Here is a 21,390-nt window from a genome sequence, read left to right on the forward strand (position 1 = left end):
GTACAGTCTATTTCTCCATCCCTTGAAGTTCGGGTTGGCCATGTGACTTGCTTTGGCCAATGGGACATTAGCAAATGTGAGATAAGCAAAGACTTGAGGAGTGCTTGCACTTGGGGCTTGACCACTTACTGTGCCCGAAACTCTGAGACTAGCGTGTGAAAAGCCTGAGGTAACCTGCTGGGAAATAAGACATCCCCCCAACAACCTGCCAACCACCAAATATGTGGGGGACGTCATCCTAGCTCACTCAGCCACTGACTGACTGGCCGGCTGACCACAGATGCATGAGCAATGCCCGCAGAGACCAGCCAAACCACACCAGACTGGAAGAACTGCTCAGGCAATCTGCAGAATGTAGAAAAAAATAAATGGTGAATGTTTTAGGCCACTAAGTTTTGAAGTACCTTGTTTTGCAGAAAAAGCTAATGTATGTGTGTGTACATATGCAAGTTACATAACATACACTACATACAAACATATATACATACAAGCACACACACACACACACACACCCAATTATCCTTTTTCTCTTCTTTTTACTACTTATATAGGCTTTAGTAAATATTGAGGTTAACTGTTTAGGCTTCAGGTTATGTGATGTCAAGGCAGAATTGCCACTGGACTAGAAGAGAAATAATGTCACCTAGAGATGCAGCAGCTGATGAAACTTGGGGCTTCCCCTTTAGGGACAGAGGGTAAGCACATTTTACTTTTAGCGGAGGCTAGTTTCATCCAGTTAAAAAGGAGCAAGTTGCTGCTGTAGCTGTTTGCACATACGGAAAGAAGGGCACACGTGGATGTTGAATAGACAAGTGGAAGGAAGTTCACACACAATGAAGGCTGAAAATAAGCACTTTAACCTCCCTTCTATAGTGCAGAGGCACCAAAAACTAAAAACTACATTTCCCAAAATTACATGCAACTAGGGTTTTTGGATGTGATTTAGGTTCTGCCAATGAGGTGCACCGAAGCAAAAGAGGGTCTGGGCTCTAAGGCTCTGGGGTGGGGGTGGGGGGTCCAGGCTCCTGGTGTAGATGGTGGCAGAGGTGGCCTGCATTGGGCCAGGAGCTGTGACGCAGGTTCTGATTCTGCAGCTTCCTGCCTGGGCAGAGACAGCATGCTTGGCAGCCTCATCTGTAGCACAGCTTTGAGAGCCACAGCAGCCTCAAGTCCCAGCCATTAAATATCCCGCTATACGTCCCTCTCTCCGCACCTGAACCCTGACTAGACAAGGACCACACCTCCACCACCACAAGGACCCAACCCCTCGCACATCCTCAGATGCTGTCCTGAGGAGGAGAAAAGGAAACCAGACAAATGTGAGAGGTCAAGAACTCCCAAAAAGAATTGTTTAAATCGTTGAATAAGACTAAATTTTCAGGTTTTTCCTCAATTTTAGCCAGCCAGTGGGAGACTCCGGAGTAAAATCAGAGCACTCTTACAGAAACCAAGGCTGCATTTTCTTTGTTCATATTTTATGAACATATTTTATGCACTTCCATTTATGCTTGCAGTAAGGTATTACCTCATTTATTCCTTCCAACAACACTATAGGTTGAGGACCATCATTACCCTCATTTCAAGACGAGGTAACAAACTCAGATAGATTATGCCCGAAGTCCCACCACAGCCTAGAAGCAGCAGAGCCAGGACTATGCCCTGGAAGTGTATCCCCCGGGCCTCATGCCTCACCACTACACTGTCCTGCCCCCAGTGTTCCCCTCCCTGCCCTCTCAGCCTCCACTGAGGTCTCCAGTGCCCTTCGCTTCCCTTCCCTTCCTTTCACAGTGTGCTTAGGCATTTGCACTCCGACAGGAACAACTACTGAGTGGCCAAGTTTGACAGGCAGGGGTGTCATTGCTTTAATGACATCAAAACCTCTTTGAGCCCTAAGGATGCAACTTCAGAGTAAAGTAAGCAGGTGACATGAGTGGGCCCCTCATGGGTTCTGGAAAATCTCCCTGCAGCTGTCTGGCCAGAAAAATCCCTTTTCAGGTACTCACTCTGTCTCCCAGCGAGCCTCTCCTACCCATGCACCTCCTCCCAATCGCCCCACAGGAAGGCAGATCCACCAAAGGCAACCAGGCGCACCTGAAAACACCCCCCGAATCCCCAGCCAGGGTGTGTCCAAGAGGCAGCAACTTGGGGCCTGGAATAGCACTCCTGACAGGGGGACTAGGTAGTTTCTATGTCGAGGAAAATGCCCCTGATCTTCCACCAGCCTCAAGGAAGCAGCTTTCTGGGGAAGCCTGGGGGAAACAGCTGTCAGATTGCATCTCCCTGAACTCTGACTTCCATTTTCTGGAAATCCGTAACTCTCCCCATGTCTTCAAGGGAATGTGTGTAGGTGTGGGAGCATCTGACAGACAACTGAAATACTGATAAAGGGAAGTCCACATTTTTTAAATAAACAAGATGCTTTCTGATACTAGATTTTGGTACAAACAAGTTGTCAAAGTATGAGCAAAAATTTACATCCAAAAAAAGGTTTAAGAATGAGGACATTCTGTTCATATCATTAATTTTTTCCTGTGACTTGGAGAGACACCCCTGCTGACTGTTAGTGGTGGCACAGCGCCTTCGGTGGTTAGAATGGAACTTCTTACAAAAACTCTTTCACAAGCATTTTGAACACCTTCTTCACACCATGTGCTGGGTGCCAAGGATACAGTCAGACGTGGTCCCTACTTTCAAACCAACTAATTTTTCAGGGGAGCAAATCTGCGAATGAGTGAGCACAAAACAGTGCTCACAATCAGCACTGTTTTTACAGAATCAGTGAAGAGCAAGGCCATCAGCCTCAGAGAGATATGAGTCCACATTCCTGTTCAAATTTCCACTCACACCAAGACCCTGTGCAGGTTGTGTAACCTCTCTGAGCTTCAGTTCACTCGTCTGAAAAGGTGGTACTGACGCCTGCCTCCCAGGGTTGTTGTGAAAGTGACACATGAAGGCAAAAACCCTGTGCCACTTCCACCCTTACAGCCTTCTGTAATGGAGCCTTCAGTGCATAACCCCAATCCCCGGAGGCACTCTCTCCCCAGCCCCTAATGCGTCTTCTGCCAACAGCTCACAGATGAGCCCCTTCCCCGGAAATTGCTGTCTACTAAAGGGAGCTGTTCCACCCAAGGTTATATGACGCTTATGGGTAGAAGGTGGGGGCATGCATATGAAATGACCTTTTGTATTCATTTATAATTCACATTCCATAAAAGCTCACCTTTTAAAGTACAATTCAGTGGGGTTTAATATATTCACAAAGATGTATAACCATCATCACTGTCTAATTCCAGAACATTTCATCACCCCCAAAACGTACTCCAGACACCTCATGCACCTCAGCAGTCACTCCCTTTTCCCCTCTCCCCCAGCCTCTTGCAATCACTCATCTGCTTTATGTCTCTATGGAATTGCTTAGAAATGAGTTTCATATAAATGAAACCACATATAATGTGGCATTTTTTTTGTCTGGCTCCTTTCACTTAGCATGTTTTCAAGGTTCGTTCATGTCGTAGCTTGCATCATCACTTCATTTTTTATGATGTTTACCCATTCATCAGCTAATGAACATTGAGGTTTCTACTTTTTGGCTAGTAGGAATAATGCTGCTATGAATGTTCATGTACACCTTTTTGTGCAGACATATGTTTTCCATTTTGAAGGGATAAATACCAAGGAGTGAGACTGTTGGGTCATATGGTAACTCTATGTTTAACTTTCTGAAGAACTACCAGACTGTTTTACAAAGAGGTTGCACCATTTTACATTCCACAAACAATGCATGAGGGTCCCAACTTCTCCACATCCTGCCCAGTACCTGTTATCATCTTTTTTGACACAGCCATGCTAGTGGGTGTGAAGTGTTAGCTCACTGTGGTTTTGATTTGCATTTCCCTGATGGCTAATGCTGTTGAGCATCTTCTCATGTGCTTATTAGCCATTTGCATAACTTTTTGAAGAACTATGTATTCAAACCCTTTGCCCATTTTTAAACTGGGCTCTATCTTTTTATTGTTCAGTTGTAAGAATGCTTGATATATTCTGGAGCTAGATCTTTATCGATATACAATTTGAAAATATTATCTCCCATTCTGTGAGTTGTCTTTCACTTTCTTGATGGTATCATTTGAAGCACAAAAGTTTTTAATGTTGATAAAGTTCAATTTACCCTTCTTTCTTTTTGAGGGGGTGGTCAATGACTGAGATACCAAAGGTAGTGCCCCTTGGTGTCAACTCAGGACAGTACTGAGAAGCCATCCCAGCTCCAGAGCTCCCCAGGTGACTGGCTGAGGCCCTGCTGCAATTACAGTTCAATGTCTCCCTGCGCCCCACTTGGCTTCCAACTCTCCTTCATGGCTGTTATTGCTAGGAGCACTCACCAGTAACATTCCACATGAATAGCTTAGCATTTCAGAGTATTTGGGGCACAAGGGATGGGGAATTCGGCCTAAAGCACTGCCAGTGTTCTTCCATTGACCTTAAGAAAGAGAACAACCTCCTCCACATGGTTTCAAGTCCTTTGGTGACATGGCTGCTGCACAACTCTCCAGCCTCAGCTCTGTACACTCCCCTTATAGCCTACAACCCAGCCATAGTGGATTTTCTCAAAGAGGCCACCTCTCTAGCCTCTGGGACACTACACTTGCTATTCCTTCTTCCTTTTTCCCTAGTACCTCCTACTACCTCTTTACCCAGCTCACATCCCTCATCCTCTGAAAGTAGGATCTTACCTTATCATCACTTCCAACGTGATGGTGGCCCTTCCCTGGCCCTTCCACGTGCATCCACAGGACCTTGTACTTTCCCCATGCTTATGGTTACCATGCTGAATTATAACTCCTTCATTATGTTGCACAACTCGGCATGAACCCCATGAGGACAGGGACCCTCTCATTTACACCATATCTCCAGAGCTGATGCAGAGCCTGACATCCAGAAAAAGCTCAATAAATATGTATTGGATGAGTTGATATGCACTGAATACATACAAGGTACAGAAGCAGCCCAGAGGAGCCAGTGACTAACTAGGCACTGTGTACAGGAGCTCCCAGGCCAGCAGTGAGAGGGCCCCCCTGATGCCACCCAGAGTCTGGAGCCCACTTTGGCATGCTTGTTGTGTGGTCAGCACCATGGCACAGCCCAGTTCTCTCATTCATCCCACCCATCTCCACCTGGGCCTCCCTGGGCTCACTGTGGTTAACACTCATGCATTCACAGGACCCTGGTGCCTAGCAGTTTCCCCGGGCCCAAGCAGAAAATTTCTGGTAGAAGCTGCTAGAATTCAAACCATCCTCTCTGGGATATGCATAAAGCCTCTCCTGGCTGCCCAGAGACGGCTTTATGGGCTTCCTTATCAGGGCTCTGCAGCAGTCACAGGCACTAAAACAGACCATTCCTTACTTAATCACTCATATAACCGAGGTCAGGCTACATTAAAATGATGAATCTGTGGCTGGAAAATACATTTGGAATGTCCCCTGTAGCCTTGGCCTTTCCCCGCTGGTCCCCTCACCTCGGATCCGGGTTGTGGCCAGAAGGTGGAGGTCAGGCCCAGAACCAGAGCAGGCCCTCAAGAGGGCTGTTAGCTCCCTGGGAAATCAACTCCCCTCCCTGCTGCAGTGCCACATGGGTGGTGGCTGAGGGAGGGCCTGGATTTATCCCCAGGGTCGCACTGCTAGTGATCAGTAGGCAGGGGTTAAACCCACACTGTCCAGGTCAGAGCCAGGCTCTTAATCATTACACTGTATTGCCACTCCGTACTTTGAGACTAGATCTCCCAGTTAGTTCTTCCCCGACCCTCTCCATGCTGCTGCACATCTCTGCACCCCATGCAGGAAGGCCCAGACCTAGCAGCTCAGATATTCTCCCCTTCATAGCCAGTGCCGGAGTCGGAGGCCTCACCTGCCGAGAAGAGACCTAAGACAGCTCTTTGGCAACTGAAGTGTGCATATGATTTTCATGACCTCCTTCAGCTCAGCACAGCTCAAACGCCGTTCAGTGAGCCGCCATTAAATGTGAGGATGTCCTGGAGGACAGGAGGACAAGGGAGTTGGGGAAATTGCCTCCAAAAGGCCAAGGCTAAATCTCTTCTGCCTCCACCTCCCAGTCTGCAGCTCGGAAAGATTTATGGAGCTGCACATGGGTCATTCTTGAGATAAAGGTTATAGATCTTGCAGCTGACAGGCCTCCTCAATCAGCGCTTCAGGAAAATGTCCGTGGCTGATAAATGAGCTGCTCCTAAAGCCTCAAAGCCAGGCTCCAAAAGGTCTCCATTGCTTAGGATTTCTCAGTCATCCTGGGAGAGGGAAATCCACCCTTGACGCCCACACTGGAAGCAACATGGCTGGGCGAGGCTCTGAGAGGTCCTGTCCCAGGGACCCCACTCTGTGTACCCTCGGCAAATGCCAAGCAGCATCATTAGCGCCCAAGGATAAGAAGCCCTACATACAGTCAGTGTCCAACCAAAATAACTGCAGGGACATGTGTTGGACAATGGACCAAAAGGACATGGACTTCGGATCCAAGAAGGCAAAGTCCGTGTCGACTGGTAAAGAGGGAGCCACGTGGCACTCAGAGTCAGGAGCCTACCAGGAATGGCAACGGCCAGCATCACTGGCTGCCGCCCCAAAGGCTCCTTTCTCCCTCTCCCAGGTAGAACTCCTTTTGGAACAGCAATGTGCCTGGTGAAAAATGTCCATCTCTCCCAATTCCCTTACAGTCGGGGATGGTCTAGGTATGTAAGTAGCATTCTACCATGGGGTTCTGGAAGGGTTTTACTTTCCTGGTACAGGCCCTGCCTCTTCTACCTTCCCCTCCTTTCTTTTTCATGCCTTTTTTGCAGATGTGAAAATAGCCTGGAATATCTATCTTGTAACATGCTAAGGATGGAAGTGCAGAAATATAGAAGGACCCAGAATCCCAATGACATCCTGGAACCACTTTGCCAGCCCTGAAATGGCTACCTCTGGCCTGGCGGTTATGTGAGCAAAGTAACCCACTCTTTGGTTAAGCCACTACTGTCATAGGAAGCCAAACATAATCCTGGGTAATAAAGTCCAAGCTCTTACTGACCTGTTTCTAGCCTCAGTTTCCCCATCTGCATAAAGGGATGATAAGAGTAATACTCACTACCACTAATAAATCACCTACTATGTGTAGGCACCATATAGAACGTTTTGCATGCACTACCCACTACGTTGAGAAAGTGACCATCACATGTAATATAGGCAGACACACTGCACAAAATAATCCCTGCCTTGGCTACCTTAAGGCATTTTTGAGAATCAAATGAGACTGTTGAGTAGTCCAGTTACACACGTGCCTATAAATCCCACATTCCCTGGAGTCAGTGGGGTTGAAGCCAGGAAGATACCCTGCTCCCAGAGCAGAAGGTACTGTCAAGCCCCCACCCCACCCAGAGGGCAGGAGAAAACGAAAGCGATTTGAACACAGTTGTGCCAAACAGAAAGAAGCAAGTGGCAGCCTGTGAAACCAGGCCTCTTCCACATCGGTCTGCTTAGGGGCCTCCTTCAGAAATTAAATCCTGGGTGTGTCCCCAGCCCAGACAAGATGCTGGGACAGGGAGTTTGTCTCTGTTCTTGTGTCTCTCTTCCCTGTACTCACACTCCTAGCTCTCGGTGACCTACATGCAGTCAGGATGTTCTCAGAGCTGACTGTCACTGCAGGAGACCAGGTCTCATTCCAGAGGCCACTCACTCTGCCTGGCCCAGCCTCCCAGGAGCTAGAGTGGCTGCCTTCTATGTTTTGGGGCCTTCTCATGAACCTTCCCCCCAAGCTCACAAAACTGGTGTGACCATCCAGAGCGTACAGTTGAGGACACTGCCACTGAGAAGTGAAGAGAATGGCTCCAAGCCACACGATCACCTTACCAGAGGTCAGCCTTGGACCAGTCTTCTGACCTGAAGCTTCTGATCTGCAGCCCGAGGCTGGCCTGTCCTCTGCCACCTTAGGAAATGGTTCTGGCTCTGGCTCGCTCCGCTCTCTGCCTCTGTATCTCTGCAGGAGTGGCATCTCTTTTCTGGTGGTGTGCGTGCACATGTGTGTCTACGTGTATCTTCCTCATTATGTTCACGTCTCCCTCTGTTTCTCAGTGTCTCAGTCTCTCTCTTGGTCTTTGTGTCTCTTTCTTTGTATGAAGCACACACCGTTTTCCCCAGGTCTCTGAGAGTTTGTCTCTCTCTCTCTCCAGGCAGGTATATTTGTCTCTCCTCCCTCGCCCTCACCCCACTGGCACACCATACTGCACCTGCTGTTTACCAACTCTGTCCCTTACAAACCTCTAACCTCCAGGTCCACAGGGACCATCTGCTTTGCTGGCAGTGACGTCTCAAGCACCCAGCACCATGTACAGTGTAGATGCAGAATGTATTTTTGTTGAATGAATAACTGTTGAACATACTGTATGAAGGGAAAATGAAAGATTTCCAACACTGGGAAAGATACTGGGGTCTCTCTTAGAGACAGCTGGAAACTGGAAATGGAAAGGGAAGGAAAACAAGGGAAGGAAAAAGGTATAAACCTACCTTTTCCACTCCTCATAGAGCTTACAATTAGAGGATTCATTAAATCATCTCTGTCAGCTATCCCTAAGCTCTTTGGCACCAGGGACTGGTTGTGGAGGTTACACAGGAGGCAGAGCTCAGGCGAGCTTCCCTCGCCCACTGTGGATGGGGGCACAGAGTTCCGCTTGCTCACCCACTATGGATAGGGCAGCAGGGGGCAGGGGCGAGGGGAGACAGGAGGTGGAGCTCAGGTGAGCTTCACTCATGGTCTAGTTCCTAACAGGCTGCATGTGGCTTCAGAGTTGGGGGCCCCAGATCTATGCGTGTTTACTGGCAGGGCCCAGTGGCCTAACAGCTTACAAATGTGAAAATGTGGGGCGCAGTTGCCAAAAACTACTTCCTGGAAAGGTGTAGGTTCAGACCCCAGCTCCCACGGTCACGTGGCCTCGCTGAGCCTCATCTTCTCACCAGTCAAGTGGGAGCAAGACCAGGACCTCGCCAGTCAAGTAAACGCTCATAAGGACACGGGAGTCCTTAGCTTACAGATAAGGCACTGAGTCCCAAAGAAGGAAAGTGCTGGCCTGCAGGTCACACGGCTATGAACAGCTGCCTTCAACGCCAGGCAGTGGAGGACTCGGACCCCTGAGGAGGGGCGTGGGCCTCCAGCCACCTGGAGCTTGGGGCAGCCTTCAAAGCTGGAGTAACCACAGGACAGGAGTTTAAGAGAGACTAACCCTGCATGACAGGACTACCAGTCTTTTCTGTTCTTCCCCAGCAGGCTGTGGCCTCAGGCCTGCAGTCGCTGCCTTCCCCAGCCACGGAGCAGCCTCAGGTGCGGCAGGCAGACAGGGGTCTAGAGCTGCTGCTGGGCTCATGGGGAACCTGGCTCTGTTCAGGCACTAAGAGGCCTCTCAGAAATTGCCCACGAACAACAGCCAGCTGCCTTTCTACAGTTCCAGGCCCAGCCTCCACATCTGCAAACACAGGGGCTAGAGTGGATGATGTCTTAAGTCCCAGCAAGGGGTCCCTTTCCATGGGCCGTAACATGGAGCATTGTGACAAAGGCTGCCTGGGCAGGAGTGGATGGCCAGTGGGGAATGCAGACTGCCCAGTGAAAGCCACATGGGCAGACAGAAACAAAAGGCTTTACATGGACACAAACTAACAAGTTAGGGCCAAAAGATCCTATTTGTAAACTGCAGAAAAATAACTTGGTAGAAAAACCACCAAATAGGATTTCACTCTGGGACTCTTCCTGGGTAAAGGGAAACCAAGCCAACAGGGTTGAGGTGGGGCAGGGAAGGTGTGTGTGCTGACAGCTCTCACTGCTGGTCAGCCCCTCCCCAGAGCCCTCTCAGCTGGGGACAGGCCCAGAGTGGGTGGTCCCCCAGCAGGCTGGAGGCAGAGCACTTCTCTGCCCTGGCTCTGGGCTCTGCCTTCCTGCTTACCCCTGAGCGCCAGACACGGCAACGCCCTCACTCCAGGATGCACCCATATGGTACAGCCCTCTGGGATGTGAGGAAGACACAACTCAGGAAAGCAGCCTCAACAGGCCGGTGGGGCTGCACCTCTTCTCAAGGCTCTGTATGACCTTGGGCCCACTGATTAACCCCTGTGATCCTGTGAACGGGGCATCATCTGATCTGGCACTGTGAGGATTAGCCGGAAGTGAAGTGTTCGGCACAGAGCCTGGCACACAGCAAATGCACAAGTAATGCCCACTACTATGCTTGTTAAAACAATTGCAGCCTGAGTCCTCTCCTCAGGCTGATCCTCAAATTCAACTGTGGGTCATAAGAGTTAGCATTCTCCATCTGGGTCTGCTCCACTGCTCACTTATGACAAACTCTGAGATAAATGGATTCACCTCTCTGGGCCTCCTGTGTCCCTGGGGGACGAGTTCCTACCTGCCTGCCACCTGCAGGGATGTTGTGGGGCTCTAAGTCCTGAAAAGGCTCAAGATGCAAAGGGCAAGTGGCCCCAGGCCTCCGCTCTCCATTCACTGCACTGGAGGAAAGACCAGAGGCTACATACGGCAGGAGGCCAGCCCAGGGGAGCAGGGAAGACGTGGAGGAGGGGAGGCACCTGATTGCTCCTCACATGCCTTTCTGCCTTCTGTCAATATTTCCTGAGTGTCCAAGTGCTAGACCAAGGAGGCAGAGTAAGTCCAGCAGGACATGCCTTCCTGGACCTCAAATTTTACTTTTCCAAAGGTGGGGAGCGGTCTGGTCAAGAGGCTCCTTTCACCCCTTGGGTCTCTCCAGCTTAAAGCTGAGCCTGACTCGTCTGTGCTGTCCACCTGCCACCTGGAACAGGCAGAGCCACTGATATCCTGAAGGGGATTGGAACTGTCCAGTTTGTTAATCAGAGTGGGATCCCAGGACCCTGAGCAGGAAGATTTGAGAAGCTGTAGCTGAGCCAAGCCTCCTTCACAAGAGGCTCACCTCCCATGAGGCCTGCACCTGACTCCCCACGACCCCAGGTAATCGAGAGGAGGAGTCCAGAAAGCGGCAAGGCAGAGCCGCCACTAGGAAACACCCACCTCCAAAGGGGCAGTGCCGCCTCCCCTGGAGATTGTGGATAAAAGGCCAAGTTATAAAGCATTTAGCAGGGTGTCTGGCACAAAATAAGTACACCACCAATAGTGGTTACCACTACTATACATCACAGTATTTACCAGCAATAAAAGGGGGGCATTTTTGGTCCAACTGGCCTGAGAAGTTGGGCTTCAGTGTTTTTCTTAAACCATGTTTGCACTTTCCAGGGGCCCCTTGTGCCGTCCTCTCCTCGGTGCCTCTCAGCACCTTGTCCCCTCACCTCCTCAAGGCCGAAGTGACAGAAGATTAAGGACACAGACTCTGAGCAGCTCCATCCTTTTGCAGCCATTGCTACCTTAGACCAGTTGATTAGCCTCTCCACCTTTCATATCTTCATCTGTAAAGTGCAGATAATAGTAACTCAGAAGACTGTGATGAGGATTAAAGGTATCAATAATAAGCAAAGCACTTAGAAAAGTGCCTGGCACATAGTAAGTATTTAATAAGTGTTAGCTGTCATTATTATTTCATATGTTGATATTTTATATATCAACATAGTTAACAAATATTTGTATAAATTTAATAAAATATAATCAATATTTGTATATTTAATAAAACATTAAAAATACTTATAAAACCTCTAGGTATAACAAACTTTTAAAAATCAGTGTTTATTGCCCTGGCCAGGTGGCTTAGTTGGTTAGAGCATCGTCCCGTACACCAAAAGGTTGCGGGTTTGATTCCCAGTCAGGGCACATACCTAGGTTGCAGGTTCGATCTCCGGTGAGGGTGAGTACGGGAGGCAGCCGATCAATGTTTCTCTCTCACATCCACATTTCTCTCTCTCCCTTCCTCTTTCTCTAAAATCAATAATAAAATATCCTCAGATGAGGATAAAAATAATAAAAGTAAAAGTAAGTAAAAACCAATGTTTATTTACAGCTGAATCTCTGTCTCCTGTCCCTGTGCCTGAGACCAGCACGCCCATCTCAAAACGCTCAGAAGGCAACTGCCCACACCACCAAACATCTCCTGGAGGGAGGGCCCTTGGGGCCTCTTTGTAGGTCTGGCGCCATTCTGGGGCAAGAGAAGAGAGACGAAAGGAATGCAGACCCTATCCAGGTGATCTTAAAGAGAAACATTTTAAATCTGAAGACATGTAGAAATAAGTCTGTCCTTTTCATGTCTGACAGAGAGGCTGGACTACAGAAATGAAACACTGAGAAAGGTTCTCACAGTTCAGCATTTATTAAAACTAAAGTAACAAAGTATGGGAAACTAGAACATGATTCCTGTTAAAATAATACATTTGAGGAACTGTTGATTCAGCTAGCACTGTCACTGATTGAGCATGTGACAAGTGTTCTTTTACAAGATATGAAGGCCCTGATGTCCGAGCAGAAAACACCAGATCAAGGACCTCACCCCGGCACTGTGCTGCAGGGTCAGTGACCGAGTCTGCCCTCCCAAGCACACCCACACAGACAAACACATTCAGTGTCTTGAGTTTTCTCTCAAAGAAAGCATTTTACACATCATATACAAATTAAACAACAAGTCCAACAAGGGTCCTTTATTGCCACTGAAACAGGGAAAATAACTCGAAATTTCAAAACCAAAGGCAAGAACACAGCTAGAGCAAGTTGTTTCTCCTAATGCCGCAGTCCCATGCTTTTCCGCTGTGGCTGATCCACACGTCACTGAGCCCCAGGACAGAGGCTGCATGGGGGGCTACGAGGCTGTGGTCATCCACCACGGAAGAAGCCTTTTCCATCCCCAAATGTCGGAAGTGTTGCCAGCTCTCCTGCTTGGTCAGTAGATACGCAGCACAGCTGAACGTGAGGGGCGTAGGACTCTGAATAGTGCACTTTAGAAAATACATTCCAACCTCCTTGCTTCTCCAGGCAAACACTTAAAAACTCCAGCAAGCTGGAATGAGTTTGTTCAACCTCCCAGCTTGACCCAACAAGGTGCAATGGGGAACATGGAGGCAATTCACATGGCACCCGTCCCAATAATAAAAAAAAAATAAAGTGTTTTTTAATGAAGCTAATGGCAGATAAGTACACAAAAGAGAGCCTGGAGTGTAGACACAGCTCAAAAAACAAGTAATTTTGTAAGCGTAATGTGAGTATCCGTGAAGCACATATTTGACACATTCTTAATGGGGCTCATGAGAGTGACCCTCTTTTAAAGTTCACAGGCAAAAAGCTTCCAAAAGGGCCATCACCTGGCAGGCAGCACAGGCCTTAAGCTGTTGGAAGCTTCAGAAGAATAAGGAGACAGAAGAGAGGGAGGGCTGGTCTACTAGACCTCGGACGCTCCAGGGAGCATGTGCCGGAGGGCAGGCCTTTATCTGGAGCTTCTCCACGCCACAGCGGGCCGGGCTCAGTGCCAGGCAGAGAGAATCACCAGGAGATGGACTGACCAGCCTCACCACTGCAGAAACTGGACTCCAAAAAAGCAGACACAGATGGGTACGTACTGAGTCTGGCTTTAATGTAGTCCCTAAGGGTTTCAAGAAACACCAGCAATTGTATTTTCTACCCAGAGCTACTGAAAAATCAGTTTTGGGAGCATGAGAAACACAGGGAGGATAGCTACAAGCATGGACTACGTTTAAGAGTGAATAACATGTAGTATAGAACATAATATTTCATTATCATGGACAATAAAAAGCAATTCAAATATCCTGAAAAATTATCTTATAAAAATATCTACATTAAAATTTTAGCCTGAAAGCTGTAGCTTCAGGTATATAAAAAGGCAGTCATTGAAAGGATCTGGCTCAGGAATATACAAATATTACACAACAGATATCAAAGTAAGACAGCTCAAAAAGTATCTTAGGAGATGTTGCAACTGGTATGTCATGAAATAGAATTAAGTATTCTTATTGCATAGCAGAAAATGAGGTCACTTTCATTTGCATAATACTGCAACTTTTTAGATGGAGAGATGCCATTGGGTACTTATGAGAAATAACTTTGGAATTCAGAGTCTGACTTCTACACAGCATCCAAGAGCACCTAAGCTGCTTCTAACCTTGGGCCACAATTGCACTTCATCACTGTGATCAGATTTCAGGTACACCACTGGCAAAGCTGCACTCATAAGTAGTTGTGGCCACCTGAATGGGTGTTGGGGGTTCAACCACATGACCAGCACAGACTTGACAATAAGCCTGTTGTGCCCTCTGTGGAAAGAGAATAGTACCTGGTGATAGAGACATCCAGTTTTTGATGGTATCCATGGGCAGTTAGAGCAGTTGGCTTTTTGGTGATGACATACCAGTGTTCTAGAGTCCCCGTGAAAAAGGACACATGAGGATGAAATGAACGTGGCTTCAGCAGCACTACCAGGAGGGGCTGTGCTTCCTTGGAAGGGAGACGTGAGGTGGAACCAATAGCAAAAATCCAAAAGCAGGGCACATGGCTGGCTAGCTTTCAGGGAAGGGACCCTTCTGGGAAGGTGATACACAAACAATAGCCTCTCCCATACAAGAGTGAAAGTCCAGCTCCTATGTGGTGGGGGAGGGGAAGGGAGCTCTCACCTTTCACCTGACATCAGAGCTGTGTGAACAGCACACATCAGACCCTAACCTCATCCTCATCCCCAGCACACACTCCAAAACTGAGTCCCAAACCTTCCTTGGAGAGGGAGGAAGAACATTTGGAGCAAAAACCTCATTCCATCAGCTTCCCACCCAGAGCCAGGCAGAGCTCTCCCACCACAGTCATCCCCGGTGCCAGGTGAGAGTGGGGAGCCGACTGAAAGTGGGCCTTGATTGCTTTGGAGATTTCTTCCAGGTCCATCAAAGCTGGATATCTTAGCCTCTTCCCAAGGCTACTAAAAACTCTAGGTGCCTTGGTCCTCTCCAAATGTCTCACTGAAATAACATCTGCTCAACATCAGAGCTTTCATCTTCAAGAGAGTTCAGTGTTTAGTGCACAATAAATGCACTGTAAATATACAAAGTGGCCGACTAGCTGGGAAGATCCTGGGTTTGTAGCTGTGAGGGTGAGGTCAAGGGAAGGCCAGTTCCTACAGCATCTGCTTGGAAGGACAGTAGATGTGTCAGAAGCCCCATATCAGGGTTCACAGAGCCCCTGGGTTCCCTTTAAGTGGACTGTGACATCATGGACAGCTAAAGCCCAGCCCCCAAGGTGTAAGACTGTTCTCCAGAGACGAGACTCTACTCCTTATGCCAGAAATTCCAATATAAATAACTTGCTAGTTCAGGGACAGCACGGCTTTAAGGTTCTTTTTTCTCATGCAAATGACTGTGCACCTTCAAATACCCACCTCCCTCCAGATTCTTGAAGTTCTGTCATTAATAATTTTTACCTGTAAATTAGCAAAGTTCTCATTAGCTCCTCTCTTAAAATGCAAGTGCCCCCTAAGACTATGCTTTCAGGGATCATTTCTACAGTTCATTAAAATGCCAAGTACCCCTGAGAGAGATCACACATCCAGGGCCACCACCATCTCCCTCCCCACAGGGGAAGCAAGGCGGAGGGGAGCGTTTGGAGGTTTGGAGAGAGGGCACGGGCCCTGGGGTGGGGAGAGCACGGGGAAGGAAGACAGGACATCAGGCAGACATGACCATCATCACAAAGTGGCAAGGACCAGCCCCAGCCAGTGTGCTCCTTAGAAGGCGTCCATGTCCATCTGAGTCACGCACGACCCCGTCCAACACAGGGACAAACCTATCTTTGGGTTGGAACGTAGGTTGACCTCTACTTATCTCCAAGTCAGGACACTTTCAAGGGTAAATAAGATGTTGTGAATAATTACTCCTGGGTAATACGTATAATGAGAACTTCTATATGCTGAAAAAATCCAGAAGTTGGATTCTCTCCGAAACCATTATGGGCAGGGACTGAAGCCTTTCCACTTTGGTTTCTTTTGTTTTTGTCTTTCACGTAGTTTTTTTCCCTAGTGTCATACTCAGGCTTCTCTGAAGAGCTAGTTTTCCCAGCTGAAGAGACACAAAATCTCCCAAGCCTGGAATCCATGACATCAAAGACCAGTGGTCCGAAGACTGAGCAGTTCTCGGTGCTTCCTGTAGGAGAGTCCAAGGAAGAGCACTGGCTGATGGGCCAGGGCGCCCACTCGCTCCTGGTTCTAGCACACAGAGGACTCAGTGCAGCTTTGAGAACGCCCAGCTCTTCTGCAGACAGTGCCAGGAGTCAAGGCCAGTATGTGGGCGTGGTCAGAGCACTGCTTCTCTTGCTGGTCCCTCCTGCACATTCCTGTCCAGCTGGCCTTCCAGCAGACAGCAGCCGTAGTAGTCTCAGGGTGCCCATGGGGCAAATCCAGAGGAGAGGTTTCTGTGATTTGATTTTTAGCATAGCGGAAGGGTCAGTAGTACAGAAAACCAGTAGACTGTCACACCCCGCCCCCAACTTAGTGAGATACCATGTTCTAAACACACGTACACACATACTTGCACACAAACACACACACTTACGCACGCTCACTCGTGCTCCCTCTCTCTCTCTCTCTCTCACGTTGTCCCTGTAGAAACCCCAAAACAGCCCAAAGATGCCACCTGAGGCTAGCCGAAACCCACTGCTTAGGACAGAGGCCCACACCCTCAGGGGTGCAGGAGGTGGGTCCTCAGTCTTCACTGTGGACTCCAGTCTGCCAAGTTGGAGGAGGGCGGTTCTCACTCCACTGCACACTCTCCCGGTGAATCGGGATCCCTCCGTTCTGAGCCCCAGGCAGCGCCTCTCCCATCCCCCACCTCCTGGCGGTGGGAGTTGGGGTCACAAGGGCTTGTGAATCACAGCAACACCTAAAATGAAAGGGGGAGAAAGTTACCATCTTAGCCTCTCCAAAGTTATTCAGAGTCCTGACATCTTAAGCCACAGCAAGAGAAAAGGACAGAGTTTGTATCCAAATGCTGAAGGGCTGTGGATTCAGGCTGCCAGCAGCTGGCTGTCACCCATTCTAACAGCCAAGTCGCCATGAGATATTTGAACCCACGAGCACAGTCCCTCGATGCCACAGGTGGGTGGTCTCACCCACACTATCACACAAATTCTTCTCTTACTGTAACAACGCCCCTTCCCAACCCCAGCACTGAGCTTAACGATGCTCAGCACCCTCACTAGAAAGAAACCCAGAGGCAGCTCCACAGCTCAAAGTTTGTATCACTTTTATCACATGAAATAAGAAAAACTGAACTGCAACCCCACCTCTGTCACCAGTCAAGCTTCACTGTAGCCTTTTTACCTCTTTGGGCTCAGTTCCAGTATCATCCAACATCATCTAACTGGAAGACCTCTCCACTGCTGAGCTCCGTCCTTGGATAAACACTCCAGACACGTGTGTATGTGCGGCAGTTTTAGCCAAGCTGAACCACACTACACAGTGAACTCTGTAAATCCATATGTGACCCTGAAATCCCTCTGTAGTGGACTGAGGCCATGGCAGACAATGTAGGTTGATTCAGCCAACAATGATTCCCTCTTATCTGCAGTCCTCTACTGTAGTGTCCAGCTTCCCACACCGCCTTTCAGCTGGAAGTGCCATGTGACCTGGGCCTGGCCAACATGATTGTAAATGCAAGTCTGCTGGTGCTACAACTTTGGCTTTGTCCCTTGTCCTGCTTGGAGTGCTTACAAAGCCCAAGGGACAGCAGAAGCTATTGATAATGCTGGCAGAACAGAAAAGAGAAGAGAAGCCTGGTTCTTCAATGGCAGTCTGAGCCACAAGACTCTCCCTTCACTTCTTTCTGCCTGAGACAAATATGATCCTTTCGTATGTAAATAAAAGTATCTGTGAATTTTTCTGGTACCTGCTGCTAAACAAAACCCTAACTTATAGGTAGGATCTACAGGTATAATGGTAACTGGAGCCTTATTTTAACATATTCATGACTATAAAATTTTCTGGTCGAAGATGAAATTAGAAGAGAATTGCTAAGAGAAACCCCAGGATGCCCCAGTGGTGAGATTCTGCTAGGAAATTCATTCCATGTTAATTTCTAGGTAGCGGTTCAGACGTGAAAGCTGAGAGGCAGAGAACCTGAGTCCTCAGAGCCAGATACACTGCCTGTCCTTGAGACCATCTTGCCTGCACCTCGGGCTTCCCTTTCGCCAGGTAGCTTTCTTTTTTTAAAGCAGGCTCCTGTATTGTTTTTCACTATAAACGTTTTCTTATTATAAAAGTAAAAATATCCCCATTATGGAAAATGCAGAACACAAAAGAAAAAAAAAAACCTTAGTCTCTTCATACAAAGAGAATTGCCATTACTTTTTGGCATGTTTCCTGGCTTCTAATACTAATCACAATACTTTTCTGAGTGCTTGCGACATGCCAAGCAGGCCTATGCTAAGCACTTTCCAATTATAATCATGTTTCATTCTCTCAACAGCCCTAAGAGGCTTGGTATAATTTTATTCTTGTTTAACAAATGAGGAAACAGAGGTCCCGTCAGGTTGAGTACCTTGCCCAGAGTCCCAGGGCTAGGGGCAGAGCTGGTATTCAAATTCAGACTGACTCCAATACCCTTAATCAGTAGCTCTTCAACCCCCCACAATTCGGGACCACACGACAGAGCTTACATGATGCATCCATGTTGCATCCTCCTTTTTTAACCTAACAAGCTGTCACAAATATTTTCTCAAGGCATTGAAAATACTTTCACTGTATAAATATTCCCCAGTTGATTTAACTGTTTCCCTCATGTCAGACATTAAGTAGTTAGTTTTTTGCTATTGTAAATAATGCTCCAATATAATTTTGTCCATAATTCTGTGTGTGTGGGGCCATTTCCTTAGATTCTAAGGTAACAGAATCACTCAGTCAGTGGGTCTGAAGACATATTTGCTTGTCTCCTTCCCACCTAGGTCTGGAGCGAGCGGACAGTACAGAGATGGACAGGAAATATTCAGCACATACACAACATTCTAACCACTCACACCACAGCCTTCCCAAGGCGTGCATGGAGCCAAGAAGCATCCCTCACTGGCACCCCTGCCCCCTGATGAAAAATTTCCTGCTCATCTCACTACGACTCCAGAAAGAAAATAATGACAGTGCTGGTTTTAATAATCAACCATGAGAACAGAATCACACTAGGGTGAAAATGCCTCTAAAATCTTTTATATTGAATAGATACAAATCCTAAGTAAGGGGGGAAAAGTGAAATAAGTTTACTACACTAAAAGCCTTGTGCTGACAAAATGTGTGAGGTGATACAAACCCCTTGGAGCCTGCAAGGCCCAACCTGCCTTTGCCCCGAAATCCAAACAAGAAGTGATTGACCTTTCTAACACAAAACAGGAATAAGAATACCATCAGAGTCATCCTTATGTAGATCAAATGAGATCGTGGTCATAAAACATTTAGGATTATGCCTGGCATATCATATGTGCTCAGTAAAACATGTTAGCTCTAATTAATCCAGTTTCTGAAGAACCAGACGCAAGGAGCTGGACTATGTGATGGAAACATGTTTGCTTGTCTCCCTACAGACCCCTGACCTTAGCAGCACCAACCCTGATCCTGCCCCCGCATCTCACCAAACCCATCACACACTCTCCCCAGGAATAAGCCTCACACCTTCTCCTTCCTCCGGCCTCTTGTGTGAAGTGCTTTCCCCCCAACCCTAAGCTGGGGTTGTACAAAGGGCATGGGTTTGGGAGCCACACCTGAGTTTGAATTCTGGCTTTGTCATTCTTTAGCTGTGTGGTCTTGGCCAGGTTACTCAAACCCTCTAAACCACAGCTTCATCATTTGTAACATGGAAGGGTACAGTCCCATTTGACGAGAGGGTTGTTACAATACATGAGCAAATTCTACACTGTACCTAACACACTGCCCCACAGCACAGGGAGGAGGAGCCAGCAACGGGCACATTTCCGGTGACTGTGACCCACTGCCCAAGTGTAATCAAGTGTTCTTGATTGCATCTCCTTCGGGAGTGTGCCCTGACTCCGCGGGCTTGCACCTGTCGTGTCCTAAAGCCTGTACCGAGCCCTCCATTTAGAACCTATGTGTGCATCACCTTGTACCTCCTGTTTTGTGCAGGCAGGTCTTATCTTTCCAATTTAATTTCTAGAAAGCAAGAGCTGGATCTCATTCCACCTAGAAGACTGGCATGAGACAAACCAGGAATGGCAATAAAATTCTAAAGCCTCTTATGGCGACTTAGATCAACTGGAAGAGCCTCTGTGGAGCACTGCATTAAGATTTCTGAGGCCACATTCAGGTTTGCTGGGGAAACAAGTGCTAATTATGGGTATGTGCAGTGAGCACAGAATGAAGGAGTGGTGACACCTGACAATTATCTGCCATCCCTGGAGGAGGCACTCAATCCCAAGATAAGCAAGCTTCCCCACCTCTCCGCACCCCACCTGTGCCCCTAGTATGGGGTGAGGGTGGGGGTGCAGCACACTGACCTGCATAGCTCCGCCCCGTGCTCATGTTGGTTGGCAGCAGCGTCCATTTGTCGGTGACGGGATTGTAGTACTCCACTGAGGCCAAGTTGCAGGACCCATCATCCCCTCCGACCACATACAGGAGCCCGTTCACCGCACAGACCCCTGGGGATCAAACAGAAGCCATAGGAAATATGACAGCAGGCACACCAGGGGATCAGAGGGGACAAGAGACACTTGAAGAGACGAGAGACAACACTGGACTTCATCTTTCAAGGAATGAGAAAACAGCTGGGGTTTGACCTATGCAGTGATGGGCACAATCACGTTTTAGAAGGAAGAATGCTGCCTATGGTGTACAGAACGTGGATTGTCCTGCAGGCTTTTGTCTCCCGCTCATGGCAGCACCGCAGAGAACTGGCTCCACGGGTCTGAGTTTGCTCCACAGAAGCATGTACTGACATTAGCCACTGGACCCTGAGGATCGCCTCTTCTAAAAAGGTCACTTCTCTGGCCAGAGAGCTTTCACTACTACCTAGTCTTACAATTGCTCCCCATTCCTGGTTCTGTGTACCTGCAGAGCATTACAGGCACAGGCCGCTCTCTGCTGGAGCACTGCCACCGGTGCGTGCAGACCTCCCATGCCCAGCCTGAGCTACAGAACGAGACACGGAGGGGATTTCACGCCGCTTCTACCACTCTGCTTGTAAGTTTCTCCCTGATAAACCCTGTTACGTTCATGCTGCGTGGTGCTAATGGTTGTGTCTGTGGCCCTTCACATAACTGGGGTCTACAGCCACACACAGTTCCCAAGGATGTGGCACTGCACCCACCCTGATCTCAGAGCGAACTGGTCTGGATGCAAGGTCTCATCAGTGGGGACTCAAAATAGGAAAATACAACTCTTGCTCATCAAGTCTTTCAAAGGCCATAGTCCAA

General features: G+C 48.2%; 1 protein-coding gene across 5 annotated transcripts in view; it reads right to left on the reverse strand.

Annotated features, from left to right (window-relative positions):
- Nucleotides 1-12,284: 12,284 nt before the first annotated feature.
- Nucleotides 12,285-21,390, reverse strand: part of KLHL3 (kelch like family member 3) — a 117,939-nt gene continuing 108,833 nt past the window's right edge. For all 5 annotated transcript variants that reach the window (XM_028528422.1, XM_028528424.2, XM_028528423.2 and 2 more), the window contains 2 exons: nucleotides 20,473-20,616; nucleotides 12,285-16,859 (listed from right to left, as the gene is read on the reverse strand). In XM_028528422.1, coding sequence (XP_028384223.1) covers nucleotides 16,831-16,859; nucleotides 20,473-20,616 — 173 coding nt within the window. In that variant the 3' untranslated portion in view covers nucleotides 12,285-16,830. The remainder of the gene's footprint in view (nucleotides 16,860-20,472; nucleotides 20,617-21,390) is intronic.

Source organism: Phyllostomus discolor, chromosome 13, assembly GCF_004126475.2.
Source record: "Phyllostomus discolor isolate MPI-MPIP mPhyDis1 chromosome 13, mPhyDis1.pri.v3, whole genome shotgun sequence".
Classification (NCBI taxonomy): domain Eukaryota; kingdom Metazoa; phylum Chordata; class Mammalia; order Chiroptera; family Phyllostomidae; genus Phyllostomus; species Phyllostomus discolor.